At 39.8% G+C, this 24,272-nt stretch overlaps 2 protein-coding genes across 3 annotated transcripts in view; one reads left to right on the top strand and one right to left on the bottom strand.

The window, feature by feature from the left end:
- The window catches only part of ARSK (arylsulfatase family member K), a 47,786-nt gene extending 46,545 nt beyond the window's left edge, over positions 1-1,241 (top strand). Inside the window, exon 10 of one of the 2 annotated variants that reach the window (XM_039384819.1) lies at positions 152-1,241. In XM_039384819.1, coding sequence (XP_039240753.1) covers positions 152-520 — 369 coding nt within the window. In that variant the 3' untranslated portion in view covers positions 521-1,241. Of the gene's footprint in view, positions 1-36 lie in introns of both variants that reach the window. The other variant, XM_027728995.2, reaches the window with a different exon arrangement.
- Positions 1,242-6,417: 5,176 nt separating this feature from the next.
- The window catches only part of PCSK5 (proprotein convertase subtilisin/kexin type 5), a 261,077-nt gene continuing 243,222 nt past the window's right edge, over positions 6,418-24,272 (bottom strand). The window contains exons 28-37 of the mRNA XM_027729025.2: positions 19,964-20,047; positions 19,269-19,464; positions 16,872-17,089; positions 15,653-15,889; positions 14,984-15,214; positions 12,615-12,792; positions 11,358-11,575; positions 10,088-10,203; positions 8,382-8,568; positions 6,418-7,796 (exon numbers count right to left, since the gene is read on the bottom strand). Coding sequence (XP_027584826.1) covers positions 7,390-7,796; positions 8,382-8,568; positions 10,088-10,203; positions 11,358-11,575; positions 12,615-12,792; positions 14,984-15,214; positions 15,653-15,889; positions 16,872-17,089; positions 19,269-19,464; positions 19,964-20,047 — 2,072 coding nt within the window. The 3' untranslated portion in view covers positions 6,418-7,389. The remainder of the gene's footprint in view (positions 7,797-8,381; positions 8,569-10,087; positions 10,204-11,357; positions 11,576-12,614; positions 12,793-14,983; positions 15,215-15,652; positions 15,890-16,871; positions 17,090-19,268; positions 19,465-19,963; positions 20,048-24,272) is intronic.

Here is a 24,272-nt window from a genome sequence, read left to right on the forward strand (position 1 = left end):
ATTCCAACATTGTTTTGGATAAACTTTTCCTTTAAGAGTGACACCTTTGCCACAGCTGGGCGGGGCAGGGGGATGGAGCATGCCATGGTAGTCCTGGCTGCCTGGACGGAACCAGAACTCTCACCACCTCAGAGCCATCTTTCTTCCCCAGTGCGGGAGAAATAAAAGGAAGCAGGCACATAAGCCCTACCAGCCACGTGGCTCCATACATGAGTGGAGAAGCAGTATGGAGCTGAGCCCAGCCAAGCTGTGCAGAGCCCAAACCCTTGCAGAGCTGTGTAGAGTGCAGCCCAGTGGAGCCGGAGATCAGCATTTCTTCGGAATCTTCTTTGCCACAGTACTTTTTCTTTGTTCTCCTAGAGAGGGCGGGGCTGATGAAGAGAGCATGTGTTGGTCACCATTTTTGTCTGTGTACAAAAGGGGGAGGAGACTGGAAGTACTCTCTGTTGTTTACCATTTTGGTTTTGTGTTGTTGTTGCTTCTTTATTTCTTGTCAGTAAATTTATTTTTTCACCTGTAACTCCTCGCATTTTGTCTCGGTATTGGTGATGGAGGAGATATTTTTTTTAAAAAAGGAGGGGTGATCTGGTTGTTGGAGTCTCTGCCCCAGTATTTGCCTTTAAACTAAGACACTTAGACATATAACATCTCCTGAAAATAGTTTATTCAGTTTCTAATCTGTGAGAATCACTGCTTTGTTGTGTAATAGTGCTGTGGTTTAGGAATGGTATTCCCCAGCTTAGTGTTCCCTCAGAAACACCCCAGACCACGTGTTGCTTGCTCACTTTCCCCCTGTGGCATCCCTGTGGCAGGGTGGCGAGGAGAAATGGAGGCAGAAAAAGGGTTGAGATAAGAACAAATTACTTGAAACAGCGATGAAATGAGAAAAACACCCAGTATCAACAGTAGTAATAACAGTGTGTGCAAGATAAACAAATGATTCGCATGTAATTTCTCACCACATAGAACCCACATCAAACTGAAAAGACCAAGAAACGCATCCCTCTCCATGATCCCTCTGCACGACGTAAGGTGGTACAGAATAACCCCAGAGTGCTAGCCATTTTCCTCCTGGATGCTGCAAAAGTTAACCCTGTCTTAGCTGGGACCAGGACATTATCCACCCCTTATTCTATACCATCTACATCATGCCCAGAGCCTACACCTTCCAACTACACACACACACACACACACACACACACACACACACATATATGTATGTATGTATATAAACACACAAAAGCATGAATATTATTCCCTTAGCCAATAGCTGTCCTTCCAGAACATCTGTTGAGTTCATTTAGTCCATGCCTGTGGGTTCTGTCCATCCTAGATGTCTTTCAGGACAGGAGGGCTGGTGTGCTGTCAGCTGGTTGCAAACTGCATCAGGAGCTCAGGACTGGTATATCTGGAACAATTCACACTCACTGTCCATGGTAGTTACAGCATCCACTAGCAGTGTCATTCAGAATCCAAGATCATACAATTCAACATAGCAGACTGTTCTCACACAAAAATCAAATCCCTTTAAGGTACTCATCATGTTTCCCCATCCTTCTGTGCTACCCAAAAAGTGTACCTTGGTCCTTGAGCAAAAACAATCCCACAGATGGGTTTGCCTTTGTTTGAGGCAGGACTAATCCAAAGTGTTTTTCCTAACATATTTCTCATATGCACCATGGAGACTTTATCACCTTCTGTGGTATGCAAAGGTTTTGATTGGGCAGAGCCAGGTCAACTGGTAGAACCAGATGATCTTTGCTAAATGTAGATCCCAATGTTTGAGGGTCCCACCTTAACACTCCATTGTACTGTTTAGTTTTCAGATATTGGTGCATGATAGGGAGTATGATATACCCGCTCAATACTATGCTCTTTGGCCAAGGTCTGATGAAGCTATTTAGGAAGTGAATCCTGTTGTCTGACTCAACTCTTTCTGGGGTACCATGTCGCTACAGGACTTACACTTTTCAAGGATCAAGATGGTGCTCCAGGCAGTGTCATGAGGGACAGGGGAGGTCTTCAGCCATCCAGTGGTTGCTTCTACCATCATAAGCACATAGTGCTTTCCTTGGTGGGTTTGCAGGAGTGTGATATAACCAATGTGCCAGGCCTCCCCATATTTATATTTTGACCATTGTTCAACATATTACAGAGGTATGGCCTGCTCGATTTCAGCACATGTTTCACAGCTATGGATAACCTGGGAAATAGTGTCCATGGTTAAGTCGACCCCTCAATCATGAGCCCATCTGTCCATTGTGTCTCTTCCCTGATGACCTGAGGTGTCATCACCAAGCCAGCAATATTCACCCTTATGTTGCCAGTCCAGATCCACCCGAGACACTTTAATCTTGGGAGCCCAATCCACCTGTCCATTGTTGCAATGTTCTTCAGTAGCCTGACTCTCGGGTACGTGTGCATCTACATGACGTACTTTTACGATCAACTTCTCTACTTAGGCAGTGATATCTTGCCACAATTCAGCAGCCCACATGGGTTTACCTCTCTGCTGCCAATTTGTCTTTTTCCATCATTTTGCCATCCCCACAAAGCATTTGCCATCATCCATGAGTCAGTGCAGACATAGAGTGCTGGCCATTTCTCTCATTCAGCAGTACCTAAAGCCAGCTGGATGACTTTCAGCTCTGCAGCCTGACTTGATCCACCTTGTCCCTCAATAGCTGACACTTGCCTCCTAAGACTCCAAACATCAGCTTTTCATTTTCAGTGTATCCCTAGATTACGGCAGGAATGTCAGTAAAGAGAGCATATTGCTTTTCATTTTCTGGTTGCTGGGTAGGGCCTGGTCAGCATGTGTCACTTTTTCCTCTCCGACGATGATGATAGTCTAAAATTTTCCTTTTTGGGACAGTTTGTGATGACTTGCAAGATCCTTGGTTGACTGGGGTTTCCTGTTTGAGCTTGTTGTGTGATTAATGCAACCCACTTACTCCACATAGCATCAGTTGCATGATGTATAGAAGGGACTTTGCCCTTCATGAGCTACCAGTATCTCTTTTTCAGTTGGAGTGTAACAAGCCTCAAATACTTTGTACTGCTGGTTCCAGAACCCTACGGGGTCATCCTCGACTCTCCCCTGGTGCTTTTTGCCAGAGACTCCAGGAAGGATCATTCTCCCCAGTAGCAGTGTAGAGAACATTTTTCATATCTAATCATAGAATCATTGAATCAACTGGGTTGGAAGGGACCTCTGAGATCATCAAGTCCAACCTTTGATCCAACACCCCATGGTTACTAGACCATGGCACTAAGTGCCACATCCAGTCTCATCTTAAAAACCTCCAGGGATGGAGAATCCACCACCTCCCTGGGCAGCCCATTCCAATGCCTGATTACCCCCTCTGTAAAGAATTTCTTCTCAATATCTAACCTAAACCTCCCCTGGCACAGTTTAAGACCATGCCCTCTTGTCTTACTGAGAGCTGCCTGGGAGAAGAGACTGATGCCCACCTGGCTACAACCTCCTTTCAGGAGTTGTAGAGAGTGATGAGGATTCCCCCGAGCCTCCTCTTCTCTGGGCTCCTCTTCTTTTGTCCTGTCTTGACTGGCCCAAGGGCTACTGCATGAACAATATCCTGTGTAATTTATTGAAAAGCTTGTTGTTCAGGACCCCACTTAAAATTGTTCCTTGACACTTGATAGAGGGGGTTTACAATCTGACTCTAATCTGGAATATGCATCCTCCAAAAACCCACAGTGGAAGTATGAAAGACAAATTATAAACAGAAAGCTGTACTTATTAGTGTGATGTTTAAAGATGTTGCATTATCTGTTGATCTAGAGGAGTATTTGGAAAGATTTGTGTTTTTAGGGAGACTAGAACTTTATAAATGTTGCTGAAAATGACAATTAATATATGATTAGTTACACACCTGAAGGTGCTGACTTCACATAAGGGTCATCTTCTGTAATGTCTGAGAATTTAATTCTGCTTTCTTTTGCATGCCTGAGAGTTGCAAAGTTAAGTACTATTTGTTTTAATTATTATTTGTTTTGAGTGTATGATTAGCTTGCATTTCCACAGTGCATAGATTTGGCACTGCGAGAAGGTAAAATCCAGTGCAACGAATACAGTAAGAGTTATATCAGGACTTTTCAGTGTTTTGTTACTCATGATGAGATACTAAAATTACTAACATAGTTTTTTGCATCAGAAAAAAAGAACTGGGAACTGATGACAAGAAGGAGAAGAAAGGATTCAGAAAACGTAATTGGATGAGGATTCTAGACATGACACACAGTGAACAACAATGGAGAAACACTAGAAAAAAAACAGAGCAAAAAGAGCAAGAAATATTTAGTGTAGTGGTTCTTAGTTAAGTATGGTATGTTAACTCTACCCGAAAAGGAAAATCTGACTATCTAGATGCTAAATAAGCAATATAAATTAGGTAGAATAAAATAATACTTATTTTCCTTTTTACTATTCCATTAAATGTGTAATATAACCCTGCAAAATAATGCAAAGAGATAATAAGTGCATCTGTTTGTTTGTTAAGGTCCAAGAGGAGATGTTCCTCAAGTATAGACCTAAATCTGAAAAGGGATGCTGGGGGAAAAAAATTCACAGTTACTGCCTACTTCATAACATATCTTTTCTATGGGGAAAAATTGTCTTTTGTCATGTTAACAATTAGTGAAATCATAATATCTATGGTACAATCTGCCAAAATGTGTTGGGTAACTTTGTAGATATTTCTGATCAGTAGTAAACAATCAATAAAATAGGAACATCCAGTACCTACTTTGAAAGGAGAACAGAAGTTGCATGTGTGTATATGTCCCATTAATTTTGCATCTTAACACCTATGTACCTTGTTACTGTATGTCTGTGTACAGTCAGAATGTTTAGTAATCAGGTATTTGATATGATTGCTTATTATTGTCATATATATGTACTAATTCGGAAAAAAGTGGAAAAGCTTCCTAAAGTCTTGCAGTTCAAAACTGTTTTTGAGCCTTCCCTTGGAATATCTGTCTACTCCTCATCAGGCTGCATGTCTTGTTACTCCTTTAACTTCAGGCTTGAAAGAACATGCACACATAAAAGGTTAAGGGGACATGAAAGAATCAACAGTTAATTCTGGTCTACGCTGAAAGATATTCTGTCCCCATCCTATCCCCACCCCAACAGGGTGACCTAAGTGAAATAAAGACTTATTATGGTTAATCAGAATTCTTCTATAGGTAACTTTAAAAGTGTGGAATTTGATTGCTAAGAAAACTTTTTGTAAATACGAAAATATGTATTTGAAACATATGTTATTTTTCATGAGAAAACCAAGTGCCTCAAAATATGATCCCTTCCAGCTCAGGGTATTCTATAACTCTATGATTCTATGACCCAGGGGAAAATACATGGTATACAAGTGAGAATGTAGTCTCATCAGGGAAACAGGATGATGGAGTCTTGGTCTTCACCACCTTTTTAGCAAAACTTTAGGATAGAGTCAGGGAAGAGAAAGCTTTTCCCTGCTTATGTAACTCTGTGGAAACAGTGGGTAAAGAACCGTGGTAGCTTACACTTGCTCTTGAAATCAAGTTACTTGATTGCATGAGAGGTAAGTGGTTAGTGAAACTATGTAGGAGATGTGATTTGTATGAGATCTTTTTGAAAGAGCTTTCCTAGTGAAAGAGAGAGAGTTCCCTAAGAAAAGACTAGAGAAAGTAAAATTGTTGGTGACAGAAGGACTTTGGAAACTCCTTGAATGAAAAAGAACAGCCAAGAAAGAGGTGCAGGAGGAAGGCATGAGATGGAAAAGAACTTGAGAAGCAAGAGGGTTAGAGAAATTTGCTAAAGTTAACAGAAATTTTGGGCTGATTAAAAGAAAATTAATGAGTTTAGTGGAAGAGATACCATAACAGCTTTGTTTTTCAAAGTTGTTTGTTTCCTTTGGGACATCTTTCTCACTGTGGTGGTTGGAGGAGAAAGCAGGAAAAAAGAGAATTGGTTTTGTATCGGCTAAGGAATTGCAGGATTCAAAAACTGGGTTTGATGTTCTCTGCCTTTATTTCAGGAAAGAGTGTAAGGAACTCAGACTAAGGAAGACCATAAAATAATTCATTAATCTTACAGATGGAACTATCTTGAGGTCTTTAGGAATACTTAATGCAAAAAATTCCACTGAGGTATTGAGCCATAAAATGGGTATTTTCACACAATTCCTTTGTAGACACTAAATCTAATTGGTTTATCATTCTAGAGCAGTTCTTTTCACTGGAAATCTAAAGGAACTCTGAAGGTGAATGAAACTTAACAAATAACAGCGTTTTTAAGACAGTTAAAGAATTTATTCTTTCACAACAAAGGGCCACAAAGCATACTTTTCTTTAAAATGATGTTTTATCATAATAATAATAATAATAATAATTAAAAATCATATTTCTGTGTTCTTTCAAGTTATCAAATAAGTGCTAAATATCCCCTTTGCTCTTTTCTGAACATGCTGAGCCATTTATAATAGAAATAGAAAAGCTGCTTGGGGCACATGTATGTGTACACCATGCTTATTAACAATATTATTATTAACAATTATTATTAACAATATTATTAACAATATTATTAACGCTTATTAACAATACTCCCCTTTGTGGTAAATCCAGTACAATGAAAGATTAGTTGACAAACACTCACAGTAAGTTTTAATCAGAGGCTGATATATAAAATATTTCAGTTATATTTCATATAAACTGTGAATACAGTATGGTTGTGAGGAATAGTTACCATCAGAAATCTTAAAACTTCACATCATAGATGCCCGAATTCCCTGGAAAGAGTGCTATAAGGGTTATAAAGAGAAATGTGTTGGCTTCAGGGAACACAGATGCACCAGGTGACGCCAATGAAGAAAACCTAGGTAAAGTCAGCCAAGTTGCCTACTCTATCATGAACTGCTGAGTAACTATAATCACAAAGTAGTAAAGTACTGTCACCCTATCCCAGTGGCATTCATAAGGTAGATACATTCATTTTGCTTATCAAATTCATTTTGCTTATCACATTTCTGGTAGTGATTGACAAGGTTCTTAATAAGTGTGTGTGCATGGTTTGAAGCAAAGTTTGTATTACTTACAATGCACACAAATACATATTGGGAAAGGAATTATTCTCCACACAAATGCACAGAAACATAATCTCTTAACCAGACTATATCTGGAGTGATATTTAAAAGTCTAGAAATGATTTACGCAAAGCTTTAGGAAAAAATGTTTTTAGAAACCATTCTGCTCTCACAATAACTATTAGCAAAAAATTTGGAGGTCAGCATGCTATCGAGTAACTAAATATACTTAACTAAATTGCTGTAATTTCATAAGAAAAACAACAGAGCAGGACCAATTTACTATTAGTAAGTTAGTAAAAACTTATCTAAATGAATAACTTTCATCATCATATTCAAGTTCATCTTCCTCATCATCCTCCAAAAGTCCATATTTAAATTTGCGATAGATTGTGCCGTCCTGGCTCATGTATACAATGTCATCTTCTTCATCATCATCATCCTCATTTTCTCTATCTCTGTACTCAATCACTTGATCCTCCTGGTAACTGGGACTCTTGTGGTAGTTGCTCACAGAGGAAGGAAAGGTTTTGGAGTGATTTCTCATTTTTTCATACCCACCTTTATTGACAGCCTGGGTTTTGGCTCTTGATCTTCTCCAGATGAATACAATGGCTCCAATGACAAGGAGAAGCAAAATGCAAATGATAACAAAGAAAGTAGTTTTGCTTTTTCTCTTGGGGGGTACAGTGTTCTGTAACACACAGTCATCTACAACAGCAGTTAAAAAAAAAATAAAAAAGATTATATGAGCTTGCGTGCATGTGTTTGTGTGTGTGTGTGTGCGGTATATCTGTCTTAAAAAAGCCCAGTACAGTGTTTAGGACTGTTTACATTTTTAAAATCATTTGACTAGATAGCTTACTTTTCCAGTAGCACAACTGTATTTTTGTAGCTGTGATACTGTAAGGATGTCAACAAGGTTGTTGAGATACCTATTCTTCTTTATTTGATTCAAAATAATCAGAAAGAATCAGAAAAGCTAGCAGGCAGGCACACAAATGAAATTATTCAGATTTCTACTCATTGAAGCAAGCACTTCTCAGTCATCCGGTTTATAAAATGCCTGGCCATTTGACATAATGGTTGTGAGAGAAGTTGCCATCTCCAGCATCAGTTGCTATTGCTGTTATTTTTGTAAAGCCTTTCCCATTTTGGTGATGGAGCAGTAGAAACACACTGCCAACAGCTCAGCAGCATATTTTTGGTCTATTCTCCTTTTGATTTTTAAATGTCAGCCTAATCAGCCATAAAACCCTTCAGCACTATTACTGCTCTTCTACTGCATGGTCCTACCTTGTGTTTCACTGCAGTCACAGCACTCTGTGTTGCCTGCTGGATCAGAGTCACTGCAGCAGGGCAGGCAGCGGCTTTCCTCTAGGTAGAGCTGCATGTTAGCTGGACAGACTGTGCAGTTGAGAGGACCAGGTCCCTTGCACTCAGTGCATGAGCTGTCGCATTTCTCACACTTGGGTTCATCCTCCTTCAAACACAGAACACAAGCAATGCACCTTTCATTTTGGATTCTTGGGATCTGATCTGATAGTTCTGTCCTTTCATTCACTATCTGGGTGATCATCTCTGGGCACCATGAGTGTCAATGGCAAATACAGTAGCAAATCTAAAATTTCCTATTTCCTGAGTTCTCAGTGGTCTGCTTGTAGGGGGATGGGATAAATTGTTGTTGGAGATTAGAGATCTCATCTAGCTAGACAGGAAGGTAAAGTTTATTCAAACTGCAAGCTCTTTTGGCCAGAAAGTGTGTTTTTGTTTTACTAGTCCCACGCTAGCAGATCTATGGTAGTTCAGCAGTAATGATGGTAAAGTGACTTTCCAGAAGCTTTCTCAAGAATATCATTAAAACTAACTGACATGGAAGAAGCAACATGAAATATCCCAGGGAAAGAAAAAAAAAAGACAGCTGAGAAAATGCATTTTCTTTCTAACCGGAGAATGAGCAGAAGTAAGGAATAAAGATGGCTGGAAATTTTCTATCAAAACAGATTTCTATTAGATTGTGTTCATTCTTTTCTACAAAACCAGGTTAGATTCAAATACTCTTCTCAAATTCCAGATAGGCTGCTAGGACCCTCTGTGTACAAAGACCACCAAAGGTCACTGTGGTCACACATGCCTTGCAGAATGCTCTGAGGCCAGGTGTTTCAGAGTTTCCAGCATTCACAATTCCTGGCTGACCGGAGAAAAAACTTTATTTTTCTGCTGTGGGACCAAGGACCCCACTGTGAGGATTTGGAAACTCTAATAAACTTTCACCAAACTTGCTGTCAGACTTGCAAGGCTGCTTATCCTGAATTGAAGAACCTGTGCAAGATGGGAGAATCATAGCAGATCATAATTTCTTAGAGTCAAAGCTTTTGCAAAGACCTGCGGATCTCTGTGGTCTCCAGCTCTTAGGCTGTTTTCTCACTGGTGTGAAGTAGCCCTGCTAAGGGGATATTCCAGGCCAGAGACTCCAGGGTATGCAACATCTCAGGCAAGCTGCTATGCTTTCACGATATACTCTTGAATAAACATTTTTGGAAGGCAGTTGGTGCAGAAATCTGGAAGCTGGAGTGCCCAGACTTGTGGCACAGACCCAAATCTAACTGTGGTCCTATTCTTCTAAATACACAGCTCTGTTAACTTTAGCCTGTCCCTCCACTAGAGGTTTGTGCCAGCAAAGCTCTCAATCAGAAATGCAAAATGATTTCTTACAGAAAAGGCATCAGAAATCCATGGGCAAATCTCAGTTATACTGAAATATATAATGATATTAGCTCTTTGACTAATATAGTTGATTTTGTTCACATGATATGATATCATCAAACAATGTTTTGATATCATTGTTGACTATAGAGGATTACTCTATAGTCGACAACCCCAGAAAGAGAAACAAACAGGTAAACATACTTAAAGATAAGCACACTTAAAAACTCAGCAAAGAGCAATCTGTTCCTAGTATTGTGTAAGATTCACAGCAGAAAAAGCCTACAGAGGGGTACCTCTTGTCCCGGTGTCTCCTGGACTTTGTATTCACCTACAAAACAGTCTGAGTTGCACATTCCACCTAATAAACTGTAGCTCCATACGCAAGATGTGCAGCTGAATGCTCCCTTTCCTAGAAGAGCAAATGAAACAACAAGATTACAACAGGAAAATTGTCAGCTAATTTCCTTTAAAAATCATACTGACCACTACCACTAAAACAAAAGGGTATTTGTCAACAATAAGAATCACTGGTGAGGAGTTCAGCATGAAGAGTTTGGTATTAGAAAGAGGTTGGTATTAGAAGAAGCTTGGGCCTTGTCTTGTTTTTTTATGTGCCCACAAAATGTATTTATGTGTTTTTATATTCATGAAAAGATGATTCTGGAATCAGTTGTACAGGGAAGCTCTGACACATTCAGGAAAATCAATTAGGTCAGTGTGCTGAAGTAAAATTGTGGAGAACCTTAGCCAAAAGCTGTCCTTCACAAAATCCATACTTATTAGCCCTGCTAACCAACTGATTAATGCTGCTTGCTTCAGAAATAGATTAATTAGGAAAACTAAGAATCTGAATTCATGTGTGTCACTATATGTATATATTTTTATTTTTTTTTTTACCCTAAAGATATGCTCTATGGGTCTTTACTCTTCCCATTGCAGACTGTGTGTTGTGTGGTTGGAATTAGGTTCCACTGTGCAGACTGTGCAGATGTGTGGTTGGAATTAGGTTCCTTGGCTTGACTTTTACATAGCAGTATACAGTAGGATGGCTCAGAGAATAAGGTATATTTCACTTATTATTCAGTATTTGTGTGAGAAATGAGGTCCAGCTCTGCAACTAACAGAGCCCATTTTTTGAAGCTCATGGGCATCTTTGAGAGAGGCTTGGCTGATGGAAAATTCATTACCGTTGTCCATTTGTTTTCCTTCATTGACTTGGCAACGGAACTCAGTTCCAGCCCTCCCTGTTAAGTGGCTGTCTTTACATTTGTGCTCTGTGCTTGAGGAAGCCCTGCGGACTGCTTGGCAGGAATTCATATCCTTATTTTCATCTCAGTTGTTCAATACTGTAAAAGTAAGGTGGCAGCAGGGAACAGTCAGTGCAGCAAGTCATCCAGGGCCAGGGAGAGGTCTGCATCACCCACTGTAGCTACTCAGGTCACTGCCAGGTTTGTAGCACTGTACGTGTAATGTATCTTTGTGAAGTGTTTCCAAATCTTGGAGGAGAGATTACAGGTGTTTCAGTGACGCCTTTTTTGCTCAAAGCAGAGTGTAAGCTTTTACCTTCACAAGTTAGACAGGAAGGGTGGCATCTTTCACAGACATTGTTGTCCTTGTTTTCATAGTAGTACTGAGGACAAGAGCTAACACATTCATTCTTCGAGTGCAACAGGTAGAAATATGTATCACATAAAAGACAATCTGTGGGTTGAGGTCCCGTACACTCCTTACAACTCTTGTGGCATCTCTCACATAATCCAGTGGAATTTTGTGCAAAATACCTGAAACAGATCAGACAGTCATAACTTTGCATAAAGCTCAGCAGTGACAGGAAAACCAAAACATATTTATTTCTTAGCTTTTTACTGTGATTACATCAATGTATAAAAATTATTTTAATGTGAACACAGTAATTACTTGCAATCTCAGTGAAAATAGAATTAATTTCCTTTTAATTTCCCTTGGCTATTGGAGTTCAGCTATAAAGCAAGACTTTGTAAACTGAAGGTGTATAAAGCAATACTTTCTAAAATCTAGAGTGAATTCAGTCACAAACTATATAAATAGGCAGAGCTCAAAAAAGCTCAACTCTGCTTTGACTCTATTCACCCAAGTTATGCTCTCAGGTAAAAAGAAGAATTGATACACTGGGGTTTTGCTAAAATGCAGTCATTGTAGACCTCCAGTTTAATGGGATGATAATTTAACAGCCAGTGCAATCGTACTCTACTTTTAAACTAAAGGGATCTGAAACAGAAATCATAGGTCCACTTTCTAAATTTGAATTTCTGAGATATAGTCACAAGAGCACACTGAATTCACATTTTGAACTTAAATGGATTCATTAAAGAAGTTTCTGTCTAGAATTACAAGTGCTCAGTTGAGAGGTGTTTTAATGGTTGTTTTTATTATCACCCATTATAAACATTCACTAAATGCAAAAAAAAAGTAACTTCATCGAAACTTCAGGGGAAGCTGCAAAGGTTCTTGAGGAAAGTTACACTGCTTCCTGTGCTCAAGCTGATGGACAGATAAGTTCATATACTTATTCTGGTTCACACTGTTCTGTATAGATATAGCCTCAGATCACCTCTGGAGTATAAGAATGACCACACCATATCAAAATGGTCCCAACTTGGGCACCAACTAAGAGTTTTCTACTGTGGGGGGAGGTTTTCTACCACCTCTGTAGTGGAACAACATAAGAAATTTTCACCTGAAACAAAACACAGTTCTACTGAAGTAGAATACTGCTGAGTGATCTAATTTCTCAAAGCTCTCTCTGTGGTACAGCTCTTAGCAAAAGATCTTGGACCTTACCCTGATGGACACTGGTTTACGCATCCTTTTCCTTGTCTGTACCAACCCGGTTTGCAGGAAAGGCACTGTGAGCTGTATCTTCCAGTGCAAGTGACACAGGCACTGTGACATGCAGAACATTGCCCCTCATCACTATCAGCATAATATCCATCTGGACATGTTTCAACGCAGGTTGTATCTGCACAGACAACAATGCAGAATAATGCATCATATTCAGTATCTGCTGCTATAAAACAACTCATACAGTTGTGCTAGAGCAAACTCTGTAACAGGAGATGCTGATATACATGTACCAGAACAAGAAAAGCAAATGTTGGGATATATAAATTATTTTTTGATTCTTCTAAGTCTTGTTAATTTATTGATCCTCATTTTGGTGTCTTATGTATATTAGCAGGCTCTGCAGAACAAATAAGTTTTTTACTTTAGGGAATATAAATGTATAAACATAATAATAAACAGAAGATGTGATCTCTTTTGGAATAATCAAAAGAAATCTTATCCCAGTGATGTTGAGGCTTAGAGATGTAAAAGAACTGATAGTATTTACAACACAGAAACTACAGATAGCTGAGCCAAGTGATTTAAAGAAAAAATGAGGAGGGGAACTGAGGCAGCCAGTCAGGCAACACCCAGTTACTGTATAACTAGGTGAATTGTCTTGAAGAAGTTCACAAGGAGGTCATTTAGAACTCTGAGGGGCTCCAGACAGGAAAGACCACTAAGACCCTCGATGAAGACCCTCAGAGACCTTATAAGGCTAAGCATATATGATAATAAATGTTGGGAAGCATCATGAATATGTGACAGGAATGCAGGGAACAAAAAATGAATAATCATGTAAGGCTGACATATAAGGTGTAGTGAAGATAGCTTGATGTGCATTTTGGCAAAATGACGACCAATGTACCCGGCGCCAACTAAAGAATGCCTGATTTCTAACTCACAAATTGAGTCTTAGAGATTTCTTTTAAGTGCCACTTTTAGGCAACACTAGTAATGAGGAAACTTTCTATCTGCATTGCCATTTTCCTTACGTTTTGCTCTAAGCATCAATCTCATTGCATTCTGTGTATATGACAAATCGGATGGTATATCTGAGATTTAATGACATTTATTTACTGATCTTTACCCTTGTCTGTGGCTGCTACTTAATATGGGATTAAATGTCTGTAATGCTGCCAAGTGTACCAGGTAGATCCCACTTTTTTTTTTCAGTGAAATTTCAGTCTTTAAAATAGGAATCCTGAATGAGAAGTTAAGACTAATCTAACAAGCTGCAAGTGCATCAAGCTAAGAGAGGAGTAATTACTCATGAGTTACTTGTACTTATTACATAGCTTGTCTTGATAGTTTTGCTGCTTAGGTTGCAACTGGGCAAAGGAAGATACTTCTATTTATTTCTAGGTTTTGCGGGGGCAAGTGTTGTGTTTTTTTTCTTTTTTGCATTTCTTTCTCAACTCCAGGATGTTTCTTTACATGCTTCCATTAACTTTACCAATTGTAATGGTGCAAAGCAGCTGGGTGTGTTGATAAAAAAGACAGGTCTGATGCAAGGCCTCAGAAATTTAAGAATGCAAAATCTGCATTAGAATTAGACTCAAAAAGCTTAGGTTCAGTTTCAATCCACATTCTCTCTAGATTTTTCCTGCATGAAAGATAATTTAATAATTTTTTTCTCCCAGTTGTTTTCTAAATTTTTTGTTTACTTTTAGAAGAATATGCAAAGAAGCAATTTTTAAGTTCTAGGATTTAATGCTTTTTACAAATTAGTTTCTGAGACAGTATAGTCTTTTGCTTCAAATCGGAAAAGTAGCTTTGCACCTCAGCCACCCACTAGATACTGACCTAGGGGTCCATATCACTTTTTAACAGCTCTGTTTATGTATTTCTTTACTCATCAGACCTCTGCACAGATTAAACAAGTCAACATGAAAATGTGAACCCTTTGTGGATACAGTTACAAAAAAACCCAACTCCCACAAAAAACCAACAACTCCCCAAACAAACAAACAAATAAAACCAAACAAAAAAAAATGCTAAGGATAGCCTTCTTTTTTTTTTAAGGTCAGGAAAAAACAGGAACAGTACATACCAAGGAAATTAAACATATGAGTTTTGTTTAGCCATGGAGTTTGTTGCTACTTAAAAGTCTGTCTTTGGCCTCAGTGGCAAGCCCAGTCTCATAAAGAGTTTCCAGGTAGCCTCACAGAAGAAATTATCTCTGCACAATTTACCTACTTGTCAGGTCAACTTTACAGTATTTATTGGTTGATGCAGCCCTAGATATTGTATAAATGTGACAGAGACTTGCCTACTTCATGCTTTGGGTGTAGAATGAAATCTAGAGGCAGGAGCGAGACACTTACCGAGAAGATAGCGGTTATTTGCACAGCTAAGACACTGGTGTTCAGTGGGTCCTGAGCAGTGGAAGCATTTCTTGTGACAAGACTTGCAAGTCTGAGTTTCCTCAGCGTAGAACTCAGTGGGAGAGCAGTACTCAGATACCGCACAGTGCCCATCACGGTTCAATATCTGGCCATTTCTGCAAGTAAGGCAGGCATCGGAAGAAGAACAAGTCTGGCATGTCCTGTTGCACGCTGAAATGGACAAACAATAGGAACATCACCACTTCTTGCTGCATCAGAGTATTATTACAGCTTTAATTTTGAAAGAAGCAGTTGTCATCTCAGGATGAAAGGCTGAAAGAAATTATTGTCAATCTTGTGCAGACAGTTCCTTACATTTTTTTCTGAACCAGCACTGGTTTTGCAACATATGGTCTCTGGCAATTCTCAACATTTTACCATAGTGGTTGCCCATAATATTAAACATATGTAGCTCTGCTACCTCCCTCTCTGCTTTCTTCAAATTTTGCTGTTCTGAGACAAGCCTTGTTATTTTTCTGCATTAGCTACCTCCTTTGATTCCAGGACACTGCTATCGACCTTGGCTGGCACACACACTTTTTGAACATGGCCTTTAAACAGACCCATTTGTATCTCAGTACTGTTTTGGGGAAAACAACAGCTGCCAACCTTGACAGTCTCCAGTGGCTCCTTCATAGTAACTCCCTTCAGGGCATTCTTCAAAACACATGCCATTGTAGAGGACAAACAAGCTGAAGGTGCATGCTGTGCAGTCGTTGGAATCTGGCCCATTGCAATCCTTGCAGTCGGCATGGCAGGGAAAGCAGTGCTTGTCTTCAGCATAGAAGTGTGAAGGGCATTCCTGCACACACTTCCCCTCGTGCAGGAAGAACTGGTCCATACACTCTACAGGGGAGACCAGAAAACGGGTAAGCAAAGTGGCAGCTAATTCTCACCCTCTTAGTGATAGAGTGAATAAATCCTAGGAAACCATAAATTCTGCATTATCTGTCATAACAGAAGGCGACAGAACAGCTCGAGACTTTCTTTTTCAACTCCTTCCTCTTCAAAACACTCATATTGGCCTAATCCTCACATGGTATCTTCTGTGCTATATCAAGAGACTGTGAATCAAATTCACTGGTTCAGGTTTGCTGATATTAACTAAACCATTTACCACTGAATATAGATAGCCTTTTCCTGGTATACTGTATCTGCATTATGAACTTTCTGCAAAATAAGGAATGTCCACATCTGAAGTTTTGTTTAGCTTATTATTAAAATATGAGTTTGTCTAGAATATATTGACCTGAATGTTTGTCTTTGAGCTGTGAATCAGCTGCTACTTTTGTTACCAGTACTTGGTTTAATATGTTTGTTTTCCAGAGCAGCTAACTTAATATTAACTATGCTGGAAATTTTTGAGGGGGCATTCAGCCTCACCAGGATATCCCAGGCTTTCCTAATATATTTCATTACGGAAATTTCTTTCTCCAACAGTCATTTGCAAAAATCGTTAGGGGATGTGAAGTTCAACCAAATAAGGAAAGAAATGTTCTGCATTTCACATTGGTATAAATGCATATGTAAGTGTTTAGATATGTATACACTAGATCAGAAATAGAATGAAATGAGTAGGAATCTCTGAGGAACAATGGAAACAGGTAAAGCAATGTGAAATCTTTACAGATTAATCATTTGACTGAGTCTCATCATAAAACACCAGTTGTTTTGCCTCTGTCTTAGAGAATAGAAATGATATGCATATCACTTCTTTTTTTATTTTTGCACACTACAGAACTTCAATTCCGATCTATGTTTCTGTCAGTCTGTCTCCAGACAGATCTAGGTGGATTTTAGCCAAGTCAAGACCAATTCTTTGTAATACCTTTGCATATTTCATTGTGAATGCATTCCTGACACATTTCAGGGCAGTGCTTGCAGATTCCTTCAGAGGCAAAATGCTTCTCTGAACAGGTAGGTTTACATTTCCAGTTCTCCAAAAGCAAAGGGCTTTTACAGGACAGGCATTTGGTTGCATTTCCTGTGCATGTCTTACAGGATCCACTGCATTCCTTGCAAGTCCCAGAATCATTAAAATATCCCCTATTGAAGGAAAAAACAAAAACAAAAAACACAAAGCAGACTTCTGGTCAATGTAGAGTTATCAAACAGTCCAGGCTATAAGAACTCTCAAGGAGACTTTCCCAGCACACACATTTCTCTGGATCTTACAGGTTTCTCATACAACTTGTTACCTGTCCTCCACTTAAATCCCCTGTGTCTGTGAAAAGAAAATGTGCATGACTAGTGCAGATGGAGGGCATCTGACCTTCCTTTTTTCTTGTACATATTCTCTAAGGGACATTGAACTTTATTACTTGCTCATTTCTTTATTTCCTCGTTTACATAAGATAGATCTTTGGGAAAAGAAAGGTGCAATTTCTAGTCTTGCGCAGCTGACTTGCAATGGTGATACCAGAGAAAGACAGAGAAATACAATCTCATTGGCCCTAGAGGGGCGAAAGAAAAGAGAAAACCCTGGTAGTGTGAAGGCAGGCTAGAGGTGATGAAGAGGGGTTATGTTTCATTGGTATCTGTGGTGTGAGAGCAAACGTAGACAGCCACAGTTACTGTCATAAAGACAATACAGAAAAAATTGCACTTGTATTTCAGGAGAAGATGTATAGAAAGAGAGGCTGTCTAAACTCTCAAAACCAATGTTACAAGATTAAAGGACAAGCAAGTTGACATTTTCAGCTGACTGCTAATCCATATCTGTAGAGCCATTGGTGAAAACTAGGGAAGAAGATGAGATAGAAATTAGTTCCAGAATATGTACTTTACATAAACAAGCTTGTTTTTCCCTGTAGAAGGGTGCTTCTCCTTTCCTTCTTGGAGGTAATCTTTCCAAGGAAAGGCTGGGGAGATGCATTAGGAGTAAGGTTAGAGAAAAGATAGGAAGAGCTGTGCCTGCCATCTATTTTCATCTTTTTTTTTTCTTCTAACCTTTGTCAAGATTCTGCATCTATTTCTCACAGTCCTGTCATCTCTTGTTTCTGTGTTGAGTATTCAGTCTGGTCTTTGAAAATTCCTCTGTTAAAAATTACCAGTGCAGTAAGCCAATCCTCTTTATCCCTTACAGCATGTCCCAAAACTCAAAAAAATCAAACTGAACCAACCCCCTAAAAAAATTTCTCATATAATCCTCTGCTCCAGGGGAGAGTAGTTATGCCTCAAGAACTTTGCCTCGGAGTCTCAAACCAGAGTTTAAAACAGGAGAATTTTGCTGAATCATGAGAAGCCATTATTTACAGTCTAGAATTTGGGAAAAAGGGGGATAATAATGCCTGAAAAGATTAGTGCTATACAAAAAGATTTAATTGTGTTATACTCACTGCGTAGGATAACTGGGGCATTGGTACTCACAACATGCATATTAATGCCAAAATGTTATCTTTGCTTGTATGCCACAGTTTCTGATATTAAAAGTTGTTTCTGGACTACAGTCGGCTTTAGTGCCATTACTTTGTATTTACTCTGACATTTCATGAACAAAACGTGTTCCACTGGTATTCACTATTCAATTTGACAAAATTACCAGAAATATAGTGGCAAAGAATTTGCACTGATTGCAAGAAAAGTAGGTGTTGCACATTTTTGTGAAGAAAAAGGTTAACTAAGCAAGATTTTCCTGTTGGGTAGTACAGGTTTTATGTGTATGCTGATTATGAAGAATGCTGATTAAAAAAGCACAGAAAAGGTAGAACCTGCTCTACTCATGTGTCTGAGTATCCATCTAATATCAGTTGCAGTCAAATGGGAATTTCTCTTTTTGAATTTCATTTATTACAGGAAAAAATAAAGAATATGAGTCAAAGCCTTAAGCACTGTATTTCCATATCGGACTCTGATAGGTTAACTTTCTGATTCATACCGCTTCTCTGCACTACTTTGAGGAAGGAACAAATCTGAAGAATGACTAGAGGCTTATTTGTATTCACCATAAAGAACCATCTTGAAGCACCACAGTCCTATTGAAATCAATGGGAGCTGTTCCATCTGTCACAGGATTTCATATCTTAGCTTCACTTTTGATTTTTCTCTAACCAAGTGAAAATGCTGTTTATTCAGGCAGACTGTAAATTATTTTTACAGTGTGGCAGTTTCTGGTACCTTAGGTTACATTAAGGTCTTCCTTGAAAGGTTTATAATGGATCTGAACTTCAAAGAGAAGGAGCACAGTGAAAAAATAAGGACCAGTTATCCAGCAGGCATTACTTACTCAGGGCACTCCAGTAAACATCTGCCTTTGTGGAGGAAGAGAAGCTTGTCCTGTTCAGCCTGACACTTCTGACAATGCCATTGGTCAGAACATACCTCACAACCATCCCTGCACATCTCACACTTTCCACTTGCAATGTTGCCAAAAGTTTTTTGAGGGCACAGAGAAACACAGGTATCATGGATAAGAAATTTTCCTGGAAAAAGAGCAACCCAGGTGGGTAAATGCATCAATTAGAAATATATTTAAAAGATTCCTGCCTTGGATGGCTATAAAAGAAGCTTTCTACTTCTCAAAATTCAACATGGATGCTTAAAAGCATGAATGAAACATTCTTTAAGCAATTTCCTGAAGTATTTCGCTCAGACTTCACTGAAATTTATGGTTAGAAGGAATCATCAGGATTATCAAGTACATATTCCTGAATAAATCCCTGTTTGGTAACTCCTGCATCATATCTACAACTTTTGATTGAAAGGAAAGGAACACCATTTACCTGACAATTTTTTAACCCATATTGCCAAAGGCATGTGCTGATGCCTGACTCCAGGTGCTGATTGTCTGATTCCCTGCCTATCCTTTCAGCTGTTAAGGAACTTTCTAGTGACTATTGACAGAAACATTCCCTGGTAGGGTGTAGGATACCGAATATTATGGTCTTTTGCAAAACTTACCCAAGGAAGCTGAAGTCTTACCTTCTGGACATGTAGTACACATATCAGCTGATTTCTCACAGGTCCTACATGAAGAGTCACAGGACAGCAATTTCCTTTTTGCATCTGGGATGAAAAGGAAAAAAGTTTATTTTTTACCATCATCTGTTTTTGTTAATTTCCCCTCCTTTAGGAGGGACATTTCCTATGACTTCTCCTAAGCTGTTCTGAAAATGTACCTCTGAATTTTTGGAATTCACAGGGTTGAAGAACTTGATGATTGTGTTAGACTGCTCTCTCTAAATGGTAAGTTAAGAATTGTATTTAAGGAAAATATAAATGTTTTCCTGAGATTCACTAGGCCACTGTTCTGGACTGCCTATCACAAATTACAACAATAATAATTATGTAATTAATTTTAATAATGAGCCCAATAATATTAGTTTCAATGTAGTGCTCCAAATCCAAATACAGATATGTAATCCTAATAGATTGCAAACAGGAAGATCCAAAAAGTATATAAATTTGGTTTAGTAAGGACATTTTGAACTAACTTGTTGCAAAAGACCACTGCCTTGTAACTAAGAAAGAAAACTATGAGTAGAATAGACTGAGTTGGAAGGAACCCGTCAGGATCATCAAAATCCAACTTGTGACCCCAAGAATCACACCATATGTTGTCCAAATGCTTCTTGAACTCAGACAGGCTCGGTGCTGTAGCTACTTCCCTAGCGAGCCTGTTCCACTTCTCAGCCACCCTTTAGGTCCCGTGACACAGCTTCATGCCATTTCCTCGAGTCCTGTCATGATAGTGAAGAGATCAGTACCTGCCCCTCTGCTTTCCCTCATGAGGATGTTGAAGACCACAAGGAGGTCTCCTATAGTCTCTTCTTCTCCAGGCTGAACAAACCAGGTGACCTCAGCTGCTCCTTATCAGGCTTCCCCTCCAGACCCCTCACCATCCTCATTGCCCTCCTTGGGATACTCTCTGAGAGCTTAATATCTTTTTTATATTGTGGTGCCCAAAACTGTGTACAATATTCAAGGTGAGGCCACAGCAGTGCAAAGCAGAGCAGAGCAGGACAATTGCCTCCTTTGACCAGCTAGCAATGCTGTGCCTGATGCCCACTAGCACAGGGTTGGCCCTCCTGGCTGCCAGGTCACACTGTTCACTCATATTCAACTTGCCATCAACCAGGATCCCCAGGTCTCTTTCTGTAGCACTGTTCTCCAGCTTCTTGTTTCTTAGTCCATCATACAATCAGGGTTGCCCCATCCCAGGTGCAGAATCCAGCACTTGCCCTTGTTAAAATTCATATGGTTGGTGATTGTCCATCTCTCTAATTTGTTGAGGTTTGGAAATACTATCTGTTAAATAGTTCTTCCCCAAAGATACTACCTGCTATTTTCCTCCAAAAGGAAGAGTCCAGTGTGTGTCAAATGGAGTTTTATGTCTGTGGAAAACCAAGACTTTGATTATGAGTCTTTGATGATTATGGTTTGCATAACCATCAGCTCTAAATGACAAGGGGATTTGAGGATCATACTTAATACAAACAAAATGTGCTACGCAATGTGGCAGGTCCCAATATGCAGCTCTGTATTTTAGACAGATGTCTGATGAAAAAATAATTATTAGTCTTTTGATTTTTCTGAAAATAAAAAATAAAGTTTAAAACAGAAGTTGGGTGCAGACTGAGCTATGCACCTCAGTTAGCACACCCAGCTCATCCTGCCAATTATATATATATATATGTTTTCTGTAGGTTGATAGACTGATTGACAGTAACAATTAGCCACATGCAGCGTATCACTTTGTTTTTTCATTGTACCTGTTATGGCAAAGTAGTTAGAATATTGATATTTTGAATGAAAGTTATGAAAGCAAATGCTTCAAGTAAAAAGACAACAGAGGAGAACAGAAAATTTATATAAAGCCCTTTCACACAAGGGGAAATGGTGGGCATTTTATTAAAGCATATGAAAAGTGTATATGTGCATGTCATAGGTCTACTTGTTCTAAAAAACCAAGTGGGGAATTTTTCTTTCCCCTGCATTGCTGTAAAAGACAGATGTTGAATGAGGGAGGCAGAAGGGGTTTGCCTAGGGTAATTGACACACACAAAAGAACTAACTGGCAGGCCTGCATTCCAAACTGATGGCCCTCCTAAGACTGTGGGGAGGGGTGATGAGTTTTTTTTCCTTCTCTCCTTGGAAACAGGGGCGCTTCACTTTTGCCTTAACCCAGGCAAGATGTGTGTTTGAGGGGTCAGAGGATCACTCTGTTTTCAGCCTGGTCATCTGGCTGTTTTCTCGCCCCAGTTTCCTCCGTTTTTCCTGCACTCTCTTCTGCCCCCAGCTCAGACCTGCTTGGATTTCATCGGAGAGGCTTGATCCATCTGCAGAGGAACCCTTTGGGGAGGAGGTCACCTTCTCCCTCTTCCACTCCCGTGTTGGCAGTGGCATGTGTTCATTGAGGAAAAGGGGAAATTCCCAGCCACAGCCAGCTGCAGACAGTGTGAGTTTTGTGGGAACAGCCTTTTTTCCCCTTTTTCCCTTCCCCTTCTCGGTGTGTGGAAGATCTCCATTTTCGGCTTCTCCCGCGCTCCGGGGCCTCACGTGGCAACCGCCAGAGCCCAACAGTGCCCCCTGCTGACCAACACCGAGCACTGCAGGCTCTGCTCCTCCAGCGATCCAACGGTGCCCCTGCTGATCATGATTAGAATTGCACCAAAGGATAGGAAGTATTGAACTCTTTCCTTTTTGAAGGGGACTTTTTTGGGTACAGGATTATTGTTTAGTTTCTTTTGTGTTCTTTTGTTGTTCTGCCAATACACATATATCCTTTAATAAAGGGCTGTTATTTTTTCTTTCTCCGTACTTCCTCAATTTCGGATTTACAATTGCTTAGAGAGAGGAGTTTGATCTACCTCATAACTCATCCTCCTTAGCAAAACACTTCAGTCTCATTAAACTGAGAGAGTGTATAACATGGCAAGGGCCAGAAGAAGGAATAATAATAAAAATCTTGATGATTATTATTTCTTATAACTCTACTGCTAAATGAACTGAGCCATAGCTATTTCAGTGAAAAAAAGTAGATCCACATTTAATGTGACTGGGTGAGAGTTCATAACAGTATGCCATAACCATGTCTGACCCTGCCACCAGCTCAGAACATCTCAAAAACTTCCTGTAGTGAAAAAAACTCCCAGTATGGGGGTCCATGGACAGCACAGCAGATCAAAACCTGGATATTTAATTGTAGGTCACTCAGCAAGGACATGGTTAGTCATTTGGGCCCCTCAGTTCAGGAAGGATATTGAGGTACTGGAGCAGGTCCAGAGAAGAGCAACAAGGTTGGTGAAGGGACTTAAGCACAAGTCCTGTGAGGAGAGGCTGAGGCAGTTGGGATTGTTCAGCTTGGAGAAGTGGATGCTCAAGGGAGACCTCGTCACTCTCTACAACTCCCTGAAAGGAAGGTGTAACCAGGTGGGCGTCAGTCTCCCAGGTAACCAGCAGTAGGACAAGAAAGCATGGTCTTAAGCTGTGCCAGGGGAGGTTTAGGTTAGATATTAGGAAGAAATTTTTTACAAAGAGAGTAATCAGACATTGGAATGGGCTGTCCAGGGAGGTGGTGGATTCTCCATCCCTGGAGGTTTTTAAGATGAGACTGGATGTGGCACTTAGTGCCATGGTCTGGTAACCACAGCAATAGTGGATCAAGGGTTGGACTTGACGATCTTGGAGGTCTTTTCCAACCTGGTTGATTCTATAAATCTATGATTCTGTGAGTCTATAGTTCTATGATTCTTTACCAGGACTACTTGTTGTCAGAAACTGAAACATTTAATGACTTACACATTCTCAGATCATCAAAAGACTTTTGTGAACTGAAAAGAAGCAGCTGCTCACCCAGTAAAGCCCACCTTTCCCTGAACACTGCCAAAGGACCTTCACATCAGGTAAGCGGGTGCCATTGTCCAACTCTCCTGGGTGAGGATGCATACCTGAAGCTACAAGCTGGATTTCCAAATAAGGGAAGAGTCTAAGAAGAGGCAAGCCCAGCAAGGTGGGAGAATCCCTCTTATCATGCCAATGTCCTCCCTTTACATGATAACTCCGCACATCTAGCCTAGGCTATGCATCTCAAATGTTGGACCATGAGGGACCATGATTGGTGCTGACACAATAGGCAGCTGCAGCTGTTTTAGAAGACGTCAGAGACTCAGTCACATGTCCTGTGACACTATCCATTGTAAGACTCCCCACCCCGGGGAGGTACAAGGTGTTCCCACCTGAGCTAGAAATATATAATAACTCATAACACCTTTGAGTTTTATGGGCGGCT

Source organism: Pipra filicauda, unplaced genomic scaffold (assembly GCF_003945595.2).
Source record: "Pipra filicauda isolate LSUMZ 115617 unplaced genomic scaffold, ASM394559v2 scaffold37_size4185640_pilon, whole genome shotgun sequence".
Classification (NCBI taxonomy): domain Eukaryota; kingdom Metazoa; phylum Chordata; class Aves; order Passeriformes; family Pipridae; genus Pipra; species Pipra filicauda.